The 18186-nt window shown below is 38.9% G+C and overlaps 3 protein-coding genes across 3 annotated transcripts; all 3 read left to right on the forward strand.

Moving 5' to 3' along the window:
- The first annotated feature begins 9138 nt into the window (after positions 1 to 9138).
- On the forward strand, positions 9139 to 10121 carry BNAC08G43330D (uncharacterized protein At1g08160). Its single transcript, XM_013839796.3, has one exon. The coding sequence runs from the start codon at positions 9286 to 9288 to the stop codon at positions 9907 to 9909; it is 624 nt and encodes a 207-aa protein (XP_013695250.1). The 5' UTR covers positions 9139 to 9285; the 3' UTR covers positions 9910 to 10121.
- A 216-nt stretch (positions 10122 to 10337) lies between these two features.
- Positions 10338 to 13822, forward strand: LOC106399078 (cation/H(+) antiporter 5-like). Its single transcript, XM_048765433.1, has 4 exons — positions 10338 to 10945; positions 11094 to 12113; positions 12212 to 12871; positions 13230 to 13822. The coding sequence occupies exons 1-4, from the start codon at positions 10664 to 10666 to the stop codon at positions 13695 to 13697; spliced, it is 2430 nt and encodes an 809-aa protein (XP_048621390.1). The 5' UTR covers positions 10338 to 10663; the 3' UTR covers positions 13698 to 13822.
- Positions 13823 to 14120: 298 nt separating this feature from the next.
- Positions 14121 to 18020, forward strand: LOC106399079 (cation/H(+) antiporter 6A-like). The gene is made up of 4 exons (XM_013839554.3): positions 14121 to 14780; positions 14878 to 15894; positions 15985 to 16647; positions 16887 to 18020. Exons 1-4 carry the CDS (start codon positions 14502 to 14504, stop codon positions 17382 to 17384), a joined length of 2457 nt encoding a protein of 818 aa, XP_013695008.2. The 5' UTR covers positions 14121 to 14501; the 3' UTR covers positions 17385 to 18020.
- Positions 18021 to 18186: the final 166 nt, after the last annotated feature.

The raw sequence follows: 18186 nt of genomic DNA on the forward strand, positions 1-18186 counted from the left end.
TATTCTTAAATACATCTCTTTAATTTCTATATCTTGCTCTTCGATGTTTTCTGATTTCAACCGATTGTAAATCCAATATCATTTAAGTGTAATTTCTTTCAACACAGTGTCTGGATCCAGCGGAGAGTACTATTCTCTTGATAAGTTCGTCGACTATAGAATTTTCATCGTTTTTTCTCGAAGTCAACCATGATACGAAGGTTTTAAGCAAATCATGGTACATAAAAGAGAGATCTATTTGATTCACATCTTGGTAAATTGATGCAGCACACCGTCTTTACTATGGGCCTCGTTCAAACCTCGGCCTTTACTTGAGCTTTACGTATGGTTTTCCTTTTAATTATAAGAATAGATAATACTAGATTTCCTTTTCGAATTAGGACTTGGCTTGTTAGAATTAGTTTATATATCAAACTTTAGACTTTGTATTGGGGACACTACTTTGATTTATAAAACTTCAGTTTACGTACAGAGCTTATAAAAGCACTTAGAGGAGTACTCTAACCCTATTTTGATCTTGCCGAGAGTATCGTCAATATCAAAAGACCTTCTTGCTTCGTTGAGAGTATCAACGCGCCAAGAATCTATCGATCTTGCAAGTTCTTTTCAAATTCTTGTTAGATTACTTGTTACCTAAGCTTCCGCTCTCTATCAGTTGGTATCAGAATCAGCACGTTTCGGGAAAGAATTTTAGGTTTTCAATGATAAAGAAAACAGGACTTGGTGGTGACCAGCGGGATCAAAACCCAGAGGGAGCCACTTAGGAATTTACTGAACTACAAAACCTACTCGGGGAGATGCACGCTTCAACGCAATCATCCATACAACAACAAAGTGATGCGTTGACAACGGCAATAGGTGCTGTAACTACTCGTTTAGACGCCTTAACAACCGCCTTAATAACTCGCTTGGCACCGCTTGACCAGCCGGTCGACAATGCTCCATTACGACCTATACAACAACAACAACTCCCGCCTATTCATCATCCTCCTCGTCAACACCAACAACGGTTTCCACACCAGTTTCCGCCTGGGGATGTTCGACCTCGCAACATCTTCGACGAAGAAGAAGAAGACCATAGATGCGTTTTTAGAGAGGATCTTCGTCAACATGAAAACTTCAACAGTCGCTGGGAAAACAGTTTCAAGGTTGACATTCATGGAGGTCTCAAAGGCGATGATCTCATTGACTGGTTAGTCTCCGTGGAAGAAATTCTCGATTTTAAACAAGTACCTCCCACACAGCGAGTCCCTCTCGTCGCAATGCGTTTTCGGGGACATGCGGCGACATGGTGGAAAAAACTCAAAACAACTCGTTCCCGAACTGAAAAAATTCCTATCCAGTCATGGGACAAGTTACTTAAACATCTGAGACAAACCTTCTTGCCTCATAATTACGAACGCGCTATGTACACCAGACTACAAAATCTGCGACAAGGATCTTGTACGGTCGTTGAATACGCAGAGGAGTTTGCACTACTCCTCACTCGTAATGAGATTAATGACAGCCAAATTCAACTGGTATCACGTTTTATTGGAGGTCTCCGATCTCAATTACAGACAGCAATGGCTCAGTTCGATCCTTCAACGATCAGCGAAGCACAGCAACGTGCAGCGTCTCTTGAACAGCAATCACGATCGTCTAACTGGAATTCTTCCTCTACACGTTCGCGATCTCAGGACCAAACAGTAAGCACCAATCCGGCTACAACAATTAAAGAAGCTGGTGATGCTTCTCCTTCTGTCACAAAACCTGCGACACAAGATGAGCAACAACTACGCCGTTCAACACGACCAAACGCTTTGCGTTGCTACTCTTGCGGTGAACAATGACACAGACAGACAGCGTGTCCTCATGCTACACGCCGAGGACTAGTCATCAATGAACCAGTAGATGAACTAGACGTCTACGACTCTCAGGAAGAAGATGATGGCGAGAACGACACCTTAGTCCACCAAACAGCGGGCGATAGTGGTCATCTTCTACTTCTTCATCGTTCTTGTCTTGCACCACGACAACAAGATGACAAATGGTTACGTACAAGCATCTTCCGCTCGACTTGTACCATCCAAGACCGCATATGTAGCTTTATAATAGATTCAGGAAGCTGTCGCAATGTAATCTCGGAAGACGCAGTAAAGAAGTTGGGCATTACCGCAAAACCCCACCCGGCCCCGTATTCCTTGGGATGGTTATCAGAGGGTGTGAACTTACGTATCACACAGCGTGCCCTTGTGTCTTTTTCAGTGGGACCAATATATAAAGATCGTCTTTACTTTGATGTTGCACCAATGGACATTAGTCACCTCATACTGGGAAGACCATGGGAGTATGATCGCCGAGTGACGCATGAGGGAGTTACAAATACTTATAGCTCCACATGGAATGCACAACAGATCGTACTTTTGCCATCTCGCGAGCCTCCCACTCCTGCGTCGCCTGCTCCTCCAGCCAAGCAGGCAACGTCCCCCACACCACAGCAACGCTCTACCACGATGTTGTGTTCATACTCCACTTTCATCTCAGAGTTGAGATTAGCGGATCACGCCTTCGCCATCATACCAGTGACACAAGAAACCGCCCCCACGGCAGCTTCGTCTCCATCAAACATGTCCTTGTCAGCGGTTTTAAACGACTTTCCCGACGTCTTTCCCGCAAACTTACCAAAAGGTCTGCCCCCTCTACGAGATATACAACATCAGATCGATCTCGTTCCCGGCGCAATTCTTCCCAATAGACCACATTACCGTATGAGCCCGAGCGAGCATGAGGAACTGCGTCGCCAAGTCGAAGATCTGCTCCGCAAGGGACACATTAAAGAAAGTCTAAGTCCATGTGCAGTCCCAGCTCTTTTGATTCCTAAAAAAGACGGTACGTGGCGTATGTGTGTAGATAGTCGCGCGATCAACAAAATAACCATCCGCTACAGGCTTCCAATTCCAAGATTAGATGACCTATTGGATCAGATTGGATCAGCAAAATTTTTTTCCAAAATCGACCTCAAGAGCGGTTATCATCAGATTCGAATTCGTCCCGGTGATGAATGGAAGACCGCTTTTAAAACTCGTGAAGGTCTTTTTGAATGGTTAGTTATGCCTTTTGGCTTGTCTAATGCTCCTAGTACCTTTATGAGGATTATGAACCAAGCTCTCCGCGAATTAATCGGCCGCTTTGTTGTCGTCTACTTTGACGACATACTCATCTTTAGCCCTTCGATCAGCGAACATAAGGACCATTTGCGTCAAGTCCTTAACGTTCTACGTCGAGAGAAACTTTTCGCAGCAACACAAAAGTGTGAGTTTGGCGTGTCGCAAGTCCTTTTCTTAGGATATATAGTCTCGGGTAAAGGACTCTCGGTGGATATGTCTAAAATTGACGCTGTCCGGTCGTGGCCTGTACCAAAATCAATTTCTGACGTACGAAGCTTTCATGGTCTTGCCTCGTTCTATAGACGCTTCGTCGAGCATTTCAGTACTATAATGGCGCCAATTACGTCTTGCATGAAAGAGGGACGATTTACTTGGACGCAAGAGGCATTCGTGGCTTTCACCTTAATAAAGGAAAAGTTGACTTCAGCTCCAATTCTTGTCCTTCCCGACTTCTCTGCTACCTTCGAACTACATTGTGATGCATCAAAACTTGGAATCGGTGCAGTCCTCAGTCAGCGTGGGCGTCCGGTGGCCTATTTTAGTGAGAAGTTGGCCGGTGCTCGCAGCCGCTATAGCACATACGATGTCGAGTTTTATGCCATTGTTCAAGCTATTAAACATTGGCGTCACTATCTCGTTCATCGGGACTTTGTGTTGTTCACCGACCATGACGCTCTACGCCATCACGATAGTCAAGCAAAAGTTTCTTTCCGGCATGCTGGTTGGATCTCTTATCTCCAGCAGTTCACATTCTCCATTCGTCATCAGTCGGGGGCAACTAATCGAGTTGCTGACGCGCTTAGTAGGAGGCATTCCCTGCTTACTACAATGCATACGCGCGTTTTGGGGTTTGAAACGTTTGCGGACTTATATAAAACAGATGACTTCTTTGCCAAGGTTCTTATCGACGTACAACTCGGTATCAGTGACGATTATGCATTAGTTAATGGCTTCTTATTTAAGGGACTTCGTTTATGTGTTCCTGATTGTAGCCTTCGTCTACAAATTATCAGCGAACTCCACAATGAAGGCCATGTCGGTAGAGACCGAACACTTCAGCTGGTAACTTCGTCCTACTTCTGGCCAACGCTTCGTCGCGACGTCGAACGATTTGTGTCACGCTGTAGAACCTGTCAACACGGTAAGGGTAAAGCAACTAATGCCGGCCTTTATCTCCCTCTTCCTGTTCCGACGCAACCATGGACTGACGTAAGCATGGATTTTGTCTTGGGCTTACCGTGAACACAGCGGGGTCATGATTCTATCTTTGTCGTGGTCGATCGTTTTTCAAAGATGGCACACTTTGTGGCCTGCAAGAGGACGACAGATGCCGTTAGTGTGGCCACTCTTTTCCTTCGCGAGATCTATCGCTTGCACGGCGTCCCTTCCTCCATCGTTTCAGACAGAGATACGCGGTTTCTCAGTCACTTTTGGAAGTCTCTTTGGAAACTTTTGGGTACTAAGCTTGATATGAGCTCTGCTTACCACCCACAGACCGACGGCCAGACGGAGGTGGTTAATCGATCTCTTGGTAATCTCCTGCGCTGTCTTGTTGGTGACAACATCAAGTCATGGGACTCCAAACTCGGTCAAGCTGAATTCGCCCATAATCATGCCTTGAACTGAAGCCTGGGGTTTTGCCCTTTTAAAGTTATTTATGGCATCGTGCCACGTTGCCCGTTGGACCTCGCGACAGTACCTGACTTGACTCGCCATCATGGCGAAGCAATTGAGTTTGTTGACAACTTGCAGGAACTACACCAGACAGCTCAACAAAATTTAACATAGGCAGCTTCCAAATACAAATTGGCGGCAGATTCAAAACGACGAGAAGTTCTATTCGCACCAGGAGACCAGGTTTGGGTGTATCTTACAAAAGAGCGCCTTCCTTTGCGCGAATATAACAAACTTAAGTCCAAGAAGATCGGACCAGTGGAGGTTGTCGAATGCATAAATCCAAATGTGTACCGCGTCAAGCTCCCTTCGGATTTGCGCACTTCGGATGTCTTCAATGTTAAACACCTTTCTCATTTTCATGGCGATAATGACGTTCAAGATTCGTGGACGAATCCTCCGCCACCCGGGGGAACCTGATGCAGCACACCGTCTTTACTATGGGCCTCGTTCAAACCTCGGCATTTACTTGAGCTTTACGTATGGTTTTCCTTTTAATTATAGGAATAGATAATACTAGATTTCCTTTTCGAATTAGGACTTGGCTTTTTAGAATTAGTTTATATATCAAACTTTAGACTTTGTATTGGGGACACTACTTTGATTTATAAAACTTCAGTTTACGTACAGAGCTTATAAAAGCACTTAGAGGAGTACTCTAACCCTATTTTGATCTTGCCGAGAGTATCGTCAATATCAAAAGACCTTCTTGCTTCGTTGAGAGTATCAACGCACCAAGAATCTATCGATCTTGCAAGTTCTTTTCAAGTTCTTGTTAGATTACTTGTTACCTAAGCTTCCGCTCTCTATCATAAATGCACATGGCTGTAAGGATAAGGATGGACCTTATCATTAAGAAAGAGTGGGTTCTTCCCAAGATTAATAACGACGACCTTAATCTCACATTTCAATTACAAGTATTTGTAATCATTATACAACAACTAGATTTTTATTAACTGATAAATATTTGATTAGATGCTATATATTAAGTCTTGTAAGCATATACATGTTTAGTTAGCTGTTAAAATTTTAAGTAAAATTTATTTGTTACAAATTAGTTTCTGTTATATGATAATAGTTTGTAAATTTTTATACAATATGTTGTCATTAGCTAATACATGCTAAAAGATAGCTATTGATAGCTGATACGTGATTTGGTAGATGCTACAAAAAATTTACCTTGCTAACTTCTATCATTATCGTTAAAAAAATTTGCTTAGAAATAGATGTGTTATATGATGCATGGTTTGTAAATTTCTACAAAATATTTTTATTAGCCGATACATGTTTTGTTAGCTGTTATAAAACATGTTATCGCTTTTTTAAATGGTTGGTATGATGTTAAAAGTATATATTGTTAGCTGATACATGGTTTGTTAAATGTTACAAAATAAGTTATCGGCTAACTAAATCATTATCTATTTAACTTATATATTATTTACGGTTAACAATTATTGTATCATATATAAACCAAAAAAAAATATGATAAGATTGATTTTCATTATATGATAAGTATATGTTTATATTAAACAAGTTATCCACTAACAATTCCTATAATATTATATGTTAAAGCTTAGCATTAAATGTTCTCTGTTAACATACAATAATATACACTCAAGTTTGCTACTTTGTTTTTTCTCTCTTTTGTAAATTATCGATTCACTAAAGTTCTGCAAAGAATCGCAATTCCTATTCATTGATGGAAAATTCATAATTTGGGAACACTTTCTTGATGCCATGGTGACGAGTATGAGTTGAAGAAGAGGAGATTAGTGTAGAATTTATGTTGGAAATGGAGTAGACGACGATTAAGGAGTTGATGGGAAAATCGGCTCTGGATTTGGGGAGAAAATTTTACTTGAATTAAGGTTGAGTAGTAATCTGTGTATTGAAAACAAATTATTAGAAAGAGAAGAAATATATGACAAACATAGAAAATCACGACAGAGGGAAAAAAGATGATGAATGTTGGGGCAGGGGCAAAGCTGTCAGTTTATGTTCATTGTGCTACAGAGATTATTGTTTTAGATGCCATTAGGGTAGTTACCTAATATTGATCAAAATTATGCATATTCAACAAATTCTCTCTAGTTTAATTCATTAAATAAAATTAGTTTAAGGACTATTTTAATAAATATTTAGTTTATGGGTTTTATTCCAAAATAAACTTAGTTGAAGGGTTTTAACTAGGGCTGGACAAAAAAACCGGATCCAAAGAACCGAACCTAACCCGTTCCGAAAAAGTAGTACCAAACCCGAACCGAAATTGATTAAATATCCGAACGGGTTCAAAATTTTGGTATCTAAAGAACCGAAACCGAACCCGACCCGAACCGAAGTATCTCGGGTACCCAAATGTAACCGAAACAGATTTATATACCTAAATATATTACTTATTTTTAGATTTAATATATATTAAAAACATCCAAAATATATAAGATACTCTTAAGTTGTCTAAAATACTTGAAAATATACATAAATAGTCAAAAGTAAATGTCTAAAATAGCTAAAATATATTCAAAACACCAAAATGCTTAAAATATCTATTGATTTTCTATCCAAATATTCAAATCAAACCAATTTATATGTTAATTTTGGGTATATTGACATAAATTATACAAATTTATATGTAATATATTATTTTGCTTTATAGATTTTGAAAATTTTTAAGCATATAATGAATACTAAAATTTTAAAAATAATTTAAATGGGTTATCTGAACCCGAACCGAACCCGCAAAGATCCGAACCGAACCCGAACCAAAATTTAGAAATACTCGAATGGGGCTGAAATCTTTAAACCCGAAACCCGATTTGATCCGAACCGAACCCGAATAGGTACCCGAACGCTCATCCCTAGTTTTAACCACAAAATTCGTAATGGATTAGGCATTTGATCTAACGATGCTATATATAGAGATATAGATATAGCATGCATGTTACCAAATGCTTTGTTTTCTGATTTTCTTCTTTTCGAAAATGGTTTTTTTTTAAGGCTACGAAAATTGTTTTTTGCCACTCATTAATCGACTGTTTATCGGTCGGAAAAGTTAGGTTAATTTCATAGAACATGTAAATACAATATTTTACTATGAAAAAGGGAAAGAAACGCATTTTCTGAAATAAATCCATTAATCCTGTTTCTTATATTGCTCAAGAAAAGAGAAAAATTTCTGTCCATCTTTCCTTCCTTTGCACATTTTTGGAAAGGAATAAAGGCTTCCGACAGTGCCAAGATGAATAACTAAGCACAACGATGTTAACCCCTAAAGTGAATGGGAATTTTTTCTCTCATCATCAAGAAAGCAAATGTACTGTTTTATTTGTCATGTTCTTGGATAATGCATACTGATGAATGATTACTAAAAATCTCAAAATATTTTCTTCGTCCTGTTCTGTTAATGAAACTGTAATAATTACATGTGCATTATATTATAATGTTGATTTTGGTGTTTTACGGACGGATCTTGGAAAACAGAGGATAAATATTCAGGGCAAGGATGGTACAGTATCTTGGAAGGTTACGATGGACTAGTGGGAGCAAGGAATACGAGAGCGAGTCAGTCGCCACTACACACAGAGATAGAGGCTCTCATATGGGCAATGGAATGCATGAGGAATCTTCGACAGTCTTGTGTTACTTTTGCAACGGATTATGCTCAATTGGTGAAGATGGTTTCGGAACCAGAAGAGTGGCCAGCCTTTGCAAGTTATTTGGAAGACATCAAGTTCTTGAAGAGAAGTTTCAACAGCTCAGAGATCATTCATGTACCACGGACACAGAACTCAAAGGCGGATAGTCTAGCACGCAGTGCAAGGAAACAACCGTCGTTTGTCGTTCATATGGATGCAGAGTTACCGGGATGGTTCGCAGAGTCTATATGAATCTGCTTTGCTGCTGACAAAAAAAATAAATAAATAAACTAACCAATACCAAGTACACAGATTCTCATTCTTTGGTGTGTCATAATTATGAAATTGATTTGGATCGTTGATTGAATCATATTTTCTATAAATATATAAGTAGTTAAGTACATATATATGTATATATTTATATATATATATATATTTATATATATACGACCAAATTTATAGGTAAATTGGAAAGAAAAATGACATATTATCTGATAGTTATAATCATCCAAAGTACTAGCGACAATATTACAAGAAGAAGCAAAGAATTTTTTTTAAAAAAACAAACAAACAAGCAAAAAGTACGAATCTTCCAGCTTCTAAGATTTCTTGATTTATTCACAAGCAATGCCAAAGAATTAAGAATGTTATATTAACAGTTTTGGGACTAATCCTTACACAAAGGCAAAGAATCTAACTATCAGTGTTAGTCCCCTTATATAAATGTATCAAAGAATAGCAACACAATCAAATTAATCGTTGCTCCTATCTTTTCCTACCAATTAACTAGAAATCAGTTATATAACTCTCCATCAAAACCCTCTCTAGCAATGGCTCCTCAGAACCAACAGCCTCGGCGAACGCAACCGCAACCGTTGCCAGGTAGGGGTTTGAACCCCGTCCTATGCATCATTGTCGCCCTCGTCCTCTTAGGTCTCCTTGTGGGTCTCGCTATATTGATCACATACCTCACCCTCAGGCCAAAGACACTCGTCTATACTGTAGAAGCAGCGTCGGTCCAAGATTTTGCCATAGCCAAGGATGATCACATTAGCGCCAAATTCAACTATGTGATCAAATCATACAACCCGGAGAAACATGTCTCCGTGAGATATCACTCCATGCGCATCTCCACGGCTCACCATAACCAGTCCGTGGCTCACAAGGAGATCTCTGCCTTCAAGCAGCGTCCTAAGAACGAAACAAGAATTGAGACGCAGCTTGTGTCGCACAACGTGGCATTGTCTAAGTTTAATGCTAAGGACTTGAGAGCTGAAACGACCAAAGGGGTGATCGAAATGGAAGTGTATATAACGGCTAGAGTGAGCTACAAGACGTGGATTTTTCGGTCGAGGAGACGTACGTTGAAAGGTGTATGTACGCCGATAATGATCAACGTTACGGCGAACTCGTTGGATGGATTCCAGAGAGTTTTATGCAAAACTCGTCTTTAGTTTGGATTATTTATCGAATTGAATTGGTTCTATTTGTGTGCATTATACGTGTATTAAATTAATTTGCTATGTGTCCTTAATTGATTGTGTGGATGTGTATGTGTGTATTTCTTTTGAAGTTCTTCTTTGTTTTTTTTGGTTCTTTTGTATGCATTCATTTATCTGTCTTTATCTTTCATTATTATTCTTTTTATATGATAAAATGTTTTATATTTGTATGTATCAAATTAAGTTTGATATATGTATGTATCTAGTGAGAAGTTTCTTACAATTCAACAACCCTCCTAGACAATTCTAATATATATTTTCCAGCTGCAAAATTTTTAGTTAGAATCAATAAAATTGAAAAAAATATTGAACAGCAAATTAATAATTTTATCGTAATTCATATACAACTTTCTAAAACAATAAACACCTGAGATTGCATGCAGAACTAGCTAGTAACAGATACAATTAGATGGAGACTCCTAAATAAGCAGAGAGGTAAAACAAACATAAAGTAACCTTGTATTGGCAATTAGTCACAAATAACTATATATGAACGGTTAGTTATTTTGTGCAGTGGATTTAACCATTGACCAAATAAAACAAAACAAAATAATTAACCGCACGCTCGACTATGTTTAGCAGAGTATCTACAAAACGCGTTTGTTTATAAAAAGATAACATCAAGTTTTCTGTTTAATTTGTAAGTTTTCTGGACACTGTAAAATATTTTCTCTCGATTTTCTTCTTTGCCCGCAAGAAGAAAAAAATGGATTCATTTAACGTTACCTTTTGGAACGAGGTAACGTCGCGTGGATATTGTTTTAGTGACGATGGGACCAAGTTCTGCGAGAAACTACCCATTGTTGTGAGCTCTTCTGGCGTGTGGGAGAAGTACCTACTACCAAGTGGAACAGGGCTGCTGATATGGGACTATGATCTTCCCCGACTCGAGGCTGTAATCTTCCTAGTACTCTGCTTATGGAATTTTATTTATTTCTTGCTAAAGAAGATACGTCTCCCGGTTCCAAGAATCACCTCTATGATGCTTGTAAGAGCCTTTCTTTTCTTTTAGATTCAAACAAATATATTAGTAGATAACTAACTATAAGGAAATATATATATATATTCTAGGCGATCTCGTAATCCACAAGTTCTCCTATTAAAATCGTTTAAATGTTTTTTTTGTTTTGTTGAAGGCCGGGGCAGCCTTGAGCCAGACGAGTCTTTTGCCTAATGACTGGTTGGTCCAACGCATATTTTTCCCGGATGATCTTAGACCAAAAGTCCCCGACACGGTTGGTGCGTTTGCCTTTGTCTTTTATTGGTTCCTTGAAGGTGTTAAAATGGATGTTGGAATGATTAAGAGGACAGGTTCGAAAGCGGTTTTCACCGGAATCGTCACTGTTCTTTTCCCTATCTTCACGGCTAACATTGTGTTCGGGTCGCTGAGAGAAACTGGTGGTAAGAACTTGACAGGAGTTGAGTACAGGACAATAATTTTCATGCAGAGCATCTCGGCTTTTACTGGTATCTCAAGGCTAATAAGGGATCTAGAGATTGACCACTCAGAGTTCGGAAGGATCGTTCTCTCGACAGCCATGGTGGCTGATGCAACTGGCGTTGGTATTAACGTAGTTGCCCTATTTGCCTGGTCGGACTGGAGGGTCTCCGCCATGCAAGGCGTAGGAGTTGTTGGATTTGTTATAGTGCTGGTTTGGATATTTAGACCGTTGATGTTGTTGGTTGTCAGACGCACACCGGAAGAGAGACCGGTTAAGGAATATGTTATCTACATAATCATCATTTTATCTTTCTTTTCTTTTGAGTATTTGAAGATGCTTCACTTTTTTCCTGCTATTGGGCCTTTCCTTTTGGGGTTGTGTGTGCCTCACGGTCCTCCTCTAGGGTCTGCATTGGTACAAAAGTTTGAAAGCTTTAACACTGGGATCCTCTTGCCACTTTTCTTGTTCTTCCCAATGCTTCAAATCGATGGACCTTGGTTGGTTGAAGAGGTCCAGAAGCTAAGGCATTATGATGGTCAGATGTATGAAGCCTTGAACATCATCGTCGTCGTCTCGGCCTCCAAGATGTTCTTCACAACTATTCCTCCACTGCTAGCTAAAATGCCTTTGACTGACTCTTTCGTTATGTCACTCATTCTCAGCAACAAAGGGTTCGTTGAGATGTGTTATTTTATGTACGCCGTTGAAAAAAAAGTGAGTACTAGTATTATTTTTTGTTTATATCCAAGAATAATCAATATTCTAATTAACTTTGCAATAATCAAATGTTATATATTGTGTTTGATTTACAGACTCTTCAAGTGAAGTCGTTCACGACATTGGCTCTAATGATTCTATTCAGCTCTACGGTATTACCAGTGGTGATACATTACCTATACGATGGGTCGAGCCGTTTCATATGTTTCCAGAAGAGGAATCTAATGAGCTTGAAGCTTGGATCAGAGATGAAATTTCTAACGTGCATTCACAAATCAGACCACATCTCAGGGGTGATAAATTTTCTAGAACAAGCTTTCCCTCTAGAAGATTCCTTGCTTACTTGCAACGTGCTTAATCTCATCGAGCTTGTTGGTTTGGACAATCCACTCTTCATCTCCCACCAAATTCAAAAGGCTGAGCCGGGAGGCCGGTCATATTCCACCAACGTTCTCATCGCTTTTGACGAGTTCAAACATTTCTGGAAATCTATAACGGTGGAATTGTTCACATCCATCTCAAACCCTAAGTACATGCACCAAGAGATTTACTCGCTTGCTCTCGACAAACAAGTTTCTTTTATTATGCTCCCTTTCCACAAAATATGGTCACTCGACCATACAACTGTGGTCTCAGACGACGTGATGCGTAGGAACGTTAACATCAATGTCTTGAGTCAAGCGCCTTGCTCTGTGGGGGTCTTAGTCCATCGCCAAAAGATGGTATCTGCGCAAAAGCGCGAACCCATTTTTAAGGTACGCACATATATTGAAGCTTTGGTTGTTTTCAAACGTCAGGTTTTGTGTTTATGTTTGTTAGTTTCTAATAGTTTTGACCTCCAAATTTTTTTAAAAAATCCCAAATTATAGAAAGATTTTTTTAATTAAAATTAATTTTAAAATGTTTATTGCTTCCAAAATATCAAGATCCCTTGAATTTTTTTTTTTTTTTTTAATTTGGAATAATTTTTTTCTCAAAAAAGGCACATCTTCGTTTCCCCTCTTAAAAAAACAAACGTAGATATAAGCCAAAAAACAAAATAATAAGTGAACACTTTTATTTGTAAAAAAAACTAGACATTTACACAATCATCTTGAATTTGTCTAAAACCAGGTATGCGCAATTTTTGTGGGCGGGAAAGACGACAGAGAAGCCTTGGCAATGGGGAAGCACATGATGAGGAACCAGAAAGTGAGACTAACCGTGTTGAAGCTAGTCCCAGGGACAGTGGTCGGTATGACCACAGGGTGGGATCAGATGCTGGACACAGCAGAGCTTAAGGAGACGTTGAGGAACAGCATTACACCTTCGGAAGGAGAACATAACTTTGTGGAATATTTGGAGGAGACAGTTGACGACGGTTCCGACACATCAAGGATCCTTCTCTCAATCGCTAGTGCTTTTGATTTATTCGTGGTGGGTAGGAGCTCAGGAATGGGGACCGATGTAACAAGAGCATTGAGTGAATGGACGGAGTTCGATGAGTTAGGTGTGATCGGAGATTTGTTGGTGGCATCAGATTTTCCCCAAAGAGGGTCGGTATTGGTGGTGCAACAACAACAGAATGTAGCTTGTAGATAATTGTATTACATTTATAAGAAGATACCAAAACAGAAATACACTTCTCATATACATGATACATGATACATTTATAGCCACAAAATTCCAAAGTAAAGGAAAATTAAGTGACAATTCGTCTGCCTCGTGGCAATTAGTGCCAAAGCAATTCCCATGTCAAAGAGTTAATCTTCATGTGCAATTCTAAAGAACGACAAAAATAGAAAATAAAACTATTTTTTTTGTGGTTTATATTGTTGTGAGAGTTACGTCCATTTCATTAACTGAGTACGAAGTTTACAAGTTCTATATTTTCGCACTGCATACGAAAGTTCGATATATCCATTATTAAGCATCCATAATACTTTAACAAAAAAAAAGCATCCATAATACTAGTGTTGAAACATAGTGAAAAGTCACTATTTTCCAAAAGTTTTAAAGTGTATTTTTTTTTTTGGTCAACGAAAATGTCTAAAACACATAAGTTTTAACTTTTAATAAGAATCTATAATATTTTTCTTTTATTATTAGCGGATGGAAATTTCTATATATAAAAAATATAAACGATGTAAAAGAAACATGGGATGGAGAACAATGTAGCTACAAATAGCATAGAAAACAAAATAAACATGGTGATTAATTGTTAACTGATACGTACCTATTGTTTGCAGGTCATTCAAGTTTTGTCATTTTCCTAAGTCAAAATTTATTACAAACCCTTTCTTCTAGACTTCTTCTCGTCCCCAATTGAACTACAAACCCTAAACCAATCCACAAGATTTTGATCCTAAAGCTAATCTTCGCCAATTCTCATTTTATCTCCCTAAAATGGATCAACGTGTACACATGGATTACTTGGACGTTGCATGGAGAGGCTACAAGGAAGATAAGAACACGTCTCTATTCTGCGAGACACACCCTTTCACGTTAAACTCGCACGGTGTATGGGAGAGATTGGTTGACAAGTCACGAGGGTTGAGCTTCTGGGAATATCCGCTACCCAATCTCGAGATCATAATATTGTCTACTTTTGTTCTTTGGCGTCTCTTCGAATTCTCATGCAACAAAATGGGTCTTCGAGTACCTAGATTCACTCATATGATGATTGTGAGTTTCTTATCTTAATATACCTCCCCCCATGTTTTTTTTTTTCATTTCAACAAATAACGATGCATTTCTAAAATGTAATTTCTTGTCGGTGAAGGCAGGGGTGATATTAGGTAAAACTTGTCACTTAAGCAGCACCTCTTGGCTCCATAACATATATTTCCCTGATGATAGCCGACCAAAGATCGCCGAGACACTGGGGGGTTTCGGGTTCCTTTTATATTGGTTCCTGAAAGGTGTTACAATGGATGCTGGAACGGGATTGCAGATGGGAAAAAAAGCTAGTGTGATTGGGTTCACCACAATGTTCGTACCCTTGGTATGTGGGAACATCATGTTTAGATTGAGAAAACGAAGAGGCCATATAACCTTGCTGACAACGGAATACAGGTTGCTCATGTTCTTGCAAAGCATATCCGCGTTCACAAGCATTGACACACTCCTAAGAGACCTCAAGATCAAACACTCGGAGTTTGGAAGGATAGCACTTTCGGGTGCCATGGTGACTGACATGATGGCTTTTATTGCAACGTTTTTGAATGCCATGCACTGGGAAGGATATGAAGGATTGGTCCAAACCATATTTAGCTGCTTCTTTTTCGCATGTATGGTATATGTGGTGAGGCCAGCTATGTATTGGGTGATCAAGCAGACTCCAGAAGGGAGGCCGGTCAAGGATATTTACATCTACTTGATTTTGGCGCTCGCTTTCTTCTCTTTCCAATATTTTAAGATGATTGGTCTTTTTGGACCCGCAGGATCATTTGTTCTTGGCTTGACTGTTCCCCACGGATATCCTTTAGGTTCAACTTTTGTTCAAAAGTTTGAGAGCTTTAATCTTGGGGTTATATTTCCTCTCTTTGGATCATTAACCATGATGCAACTGGATCTCTCATGGTTATTGAAAGAGTGTGTAAATCTTGCACGGATGGAGGGCCAGCTATATGAGGCTGTTTCCCTTATTCTTTCTGTGAATGTCACAAAATTCATTGCTTCAACCATAGCTGCATATGCTTTTAAAATGCCCTTAAGAGACTCCTTTGCTCTAGCCCTTGTATATAGTAATAAGGGGGTCTTCGAGCTCTCCTACTTCACATATGCCGTTGAAATAAAGGTACCTTCCGTTCTATATATGTATCAATATGAAGATTGTATGGTTTTTTGTTAACAACACACATATTAAATCATTGAACATCTTTGACAGAAAGTAACACCAGAAGTTTTCACAATCATAGCTACGTTCATCTTCTTAAACTCTATCTTCATACCAATGGCCTTGGAGCTCGTCCATGACCCAACCAAAAGATTCAAATGCTACCAAAAAAGGAATATGGTAATCTTGAAAGACGGCGGAGAGCTCCAGTCTCTTGTGTGCATCTACAAACCTGATCACATAACTTCTATGATCAGCCTTTCAGGAGCTTTCAACCCATCAGAATATTCCCCAATGGCGTGCAATGTACTCCACCTCATTGAACTTATGGGTCAGGCCAGTCCTATGTTCATTTCCCACCAGTTGCAACAACCAGAGCCCGGAAGTATTTCTTGTTCCGACAGTGTCATAAGTTCATTCCGTAGCTTCCACAAACAATTCTTTGAATATATATCATTGGATATTTTCACTTCAGTCTCTATGTCCAAACACATGCATGAGGATATTTGTTGGCTAGCCCTATCCAGAAGCCTATATCTGATTCTGCTTCCTTTCCACCGTACCTGGTCTGTTGATCGCTCCACAGTTATCTCCAGCGATGATAAGCTGAGAATGATCAACATTAACGTCTTGAGACGAGCCCCGTGCTCTGTTGGAATCTTTATCTATCGCAAACCCATCGTGGAACATCATATGGCCGAGTATCACAGCAAGGTACTGATATTATCCAAATAACACATTTCGATTTTTAATTTAGTTCTAAAAGTCTATCTATCATTTTTGCCTAGCTATGTGGAGATATAAGGCCAAAATTTTTATAAAACAAGATACTTTCATTTTTAAAAGAAATACTTTTGCAGGTAATTTGGTGTTTGCATGTACAATTTTGTTTGCAATGCACATGAAAATGAAAAAGGCTAGTGTATAACCTTATCAAGCTCTCACCTATGCAGATATGTTTAATTTTTAACGATGGAAAGGACGATAGAGAGGCTTTGGCGGTAACTAATCGAATGAGACTGACAGAGAAGCGGATAAGCCTCACTATCATAAGATTCATTCCAAAAATTTCTGAAATAGAGAACCAGTACTTGGGGGAGAACTTCCAAATGGTTAGCCTGAAGGAGACCGTGACTAACATCATTGGGTTCGACGTCAAGGAAAATGATGACTATGTGACATATATCGATACAACGGTTTCCGATGGATCTGAGACCTCCAAAATCTTGCGATCCATGGCCAATGATTATGACTTGTTTGTAGTTGGGAGAAGCAGCGGAGTGGGTACCGAGGTTACAAACGGAATTAGTGAGTGGGCTGAGTTTGATGAATTGGGACCCATTGGAGATTTACTAGCATCACATGAGTTTCCTTCTAGAGCGTCAGTGTTGGTTGTACAAAAACAAGAATACTTTCATAGTGCCAAAAGCAAAAGAGGGTTATCTAAGTGATGCATGTGAGATATGTTCACTGCTCAGCTCTTTTATTTGTGCTTGTCGTAGAAAAATAGTTTAGGATGTATAAAGTGCGTCAAGTTATGGAGTACAATGATTGGATTTTCTTCAGAAAATGATAATTTCAAGATTTTCTTCTAAATATGATAAAAAAAATTGATCGCTTCTTAGATTACCAAAATTAACCTCCTTTTTACTTATTTAGAAAAAGTGTCCGACGGTTCAATTCAAACCAAGAACTAGGGTTGGGCAAATAAACCGAACCCGAAAATCCGAACCGAACCCGATCCGATAAAAATGAATCCGAACCGATCCGAACCCGACATAAATACCGAATAGATCCTGTTTTTTGGTATTTTGGGTTATGGGTATTATCCGAACCGAACCCGGACCTAAATGGATATCCGATAGAACCCGAAACATTTAAAATCACAAAAAGAACTTCTACCAAATATGATCTTAATTCTTAATATGTATCCAAAATACTTTAAGATATTATTGAACTTCTAAAATAATTATCTGTTACACGAAGGTTGATGGTGGAATGTGGCGGTTGAAGCCTGAAGTTTTTAGATTTTGGTTTTGTTTTCATTGAATAATGTTTCTCATGAAAAGAACTTAGTTTTTGTTTTATGATTTTATTTATCTGGTTTTTTTTTCTATCACTAACTATGTTTATCTTTCGCTTGATTTTGAATGATCACGTTTGATGTTTTTTCTTATTTTTGAATCGATTTTAGTTATGTTTTGGCTATTAAAATATGTACAAATCATGTATTTTAAATCCGAAGAACCGATT

The sequence above is a fragment of the Brassica napus genome, chromosome C8 (genome assembly GCF_020379485.1).
Source record: "Brassica napus cultivar Da-Ae chromosome C8, Da-Ae, whole genome shotgun sequence".
NCBI classification, from domain to species: Eukaryota; Viridiplantae; Streptophyta; class Magnoliopsida; order Brassicales; family Brassicaceae; genus Brassica; species Brassica napus.

Excerpts from the sequence above, each read along its gene's own strand:
- LOC106399079 (XM_013839554.3), top strand. The coding sequence starts at position 14,502 with ATGGATCAACGTGTACACATGGATTACTTGGACGTTGCATGGAGAGGC. Across the intron at positions 14,781-14,877 it reads GATTCACTCATATGATGATT|GCAGGGGTGATATTAGGTAA; the intron begins GTGAGTTTCTTA and ends TTGTCGGTGAAG. Across the intron at positions 16,648-16,886 it reads TGGCCGAGTATCACAGCAAG|ATATGTTTAATTTTTAACGA; the intron begins GTACTGATATTA and ends TCACCTATGCAG.
- LOC106399078 (XM_048765433.1), top strand. The coding sequence starts at position 10,664 with ATGGATTCATTTAACGTTACCTTTTGGAACGAGGTAACGTCGCGTGGA. Across the intron at positions 10,946-11,093 it reads GAATCACCTCTATGATGCTT|GCCGGGGCAGCCTTGAGCCA; the intron begins GTAAGAGCCTTT and ends GTTTTGTTGAAG. Across the intron at positions 12,114-12,211 it reads TGTACGCCGTTGAAAAAAAA|ACTCTTCAAGTGAAGTCGTT; the intron begins GTGAGTACTAGT and ends TTTGATTTACAG.
- BNAC08G43330D (XM_013839796.3), top strand. The coding sequence starts at position 9,286 with ATGGCTCCTCAGAACCAACAGCCTCGGCGAACGCAACCGCAACCGTTG.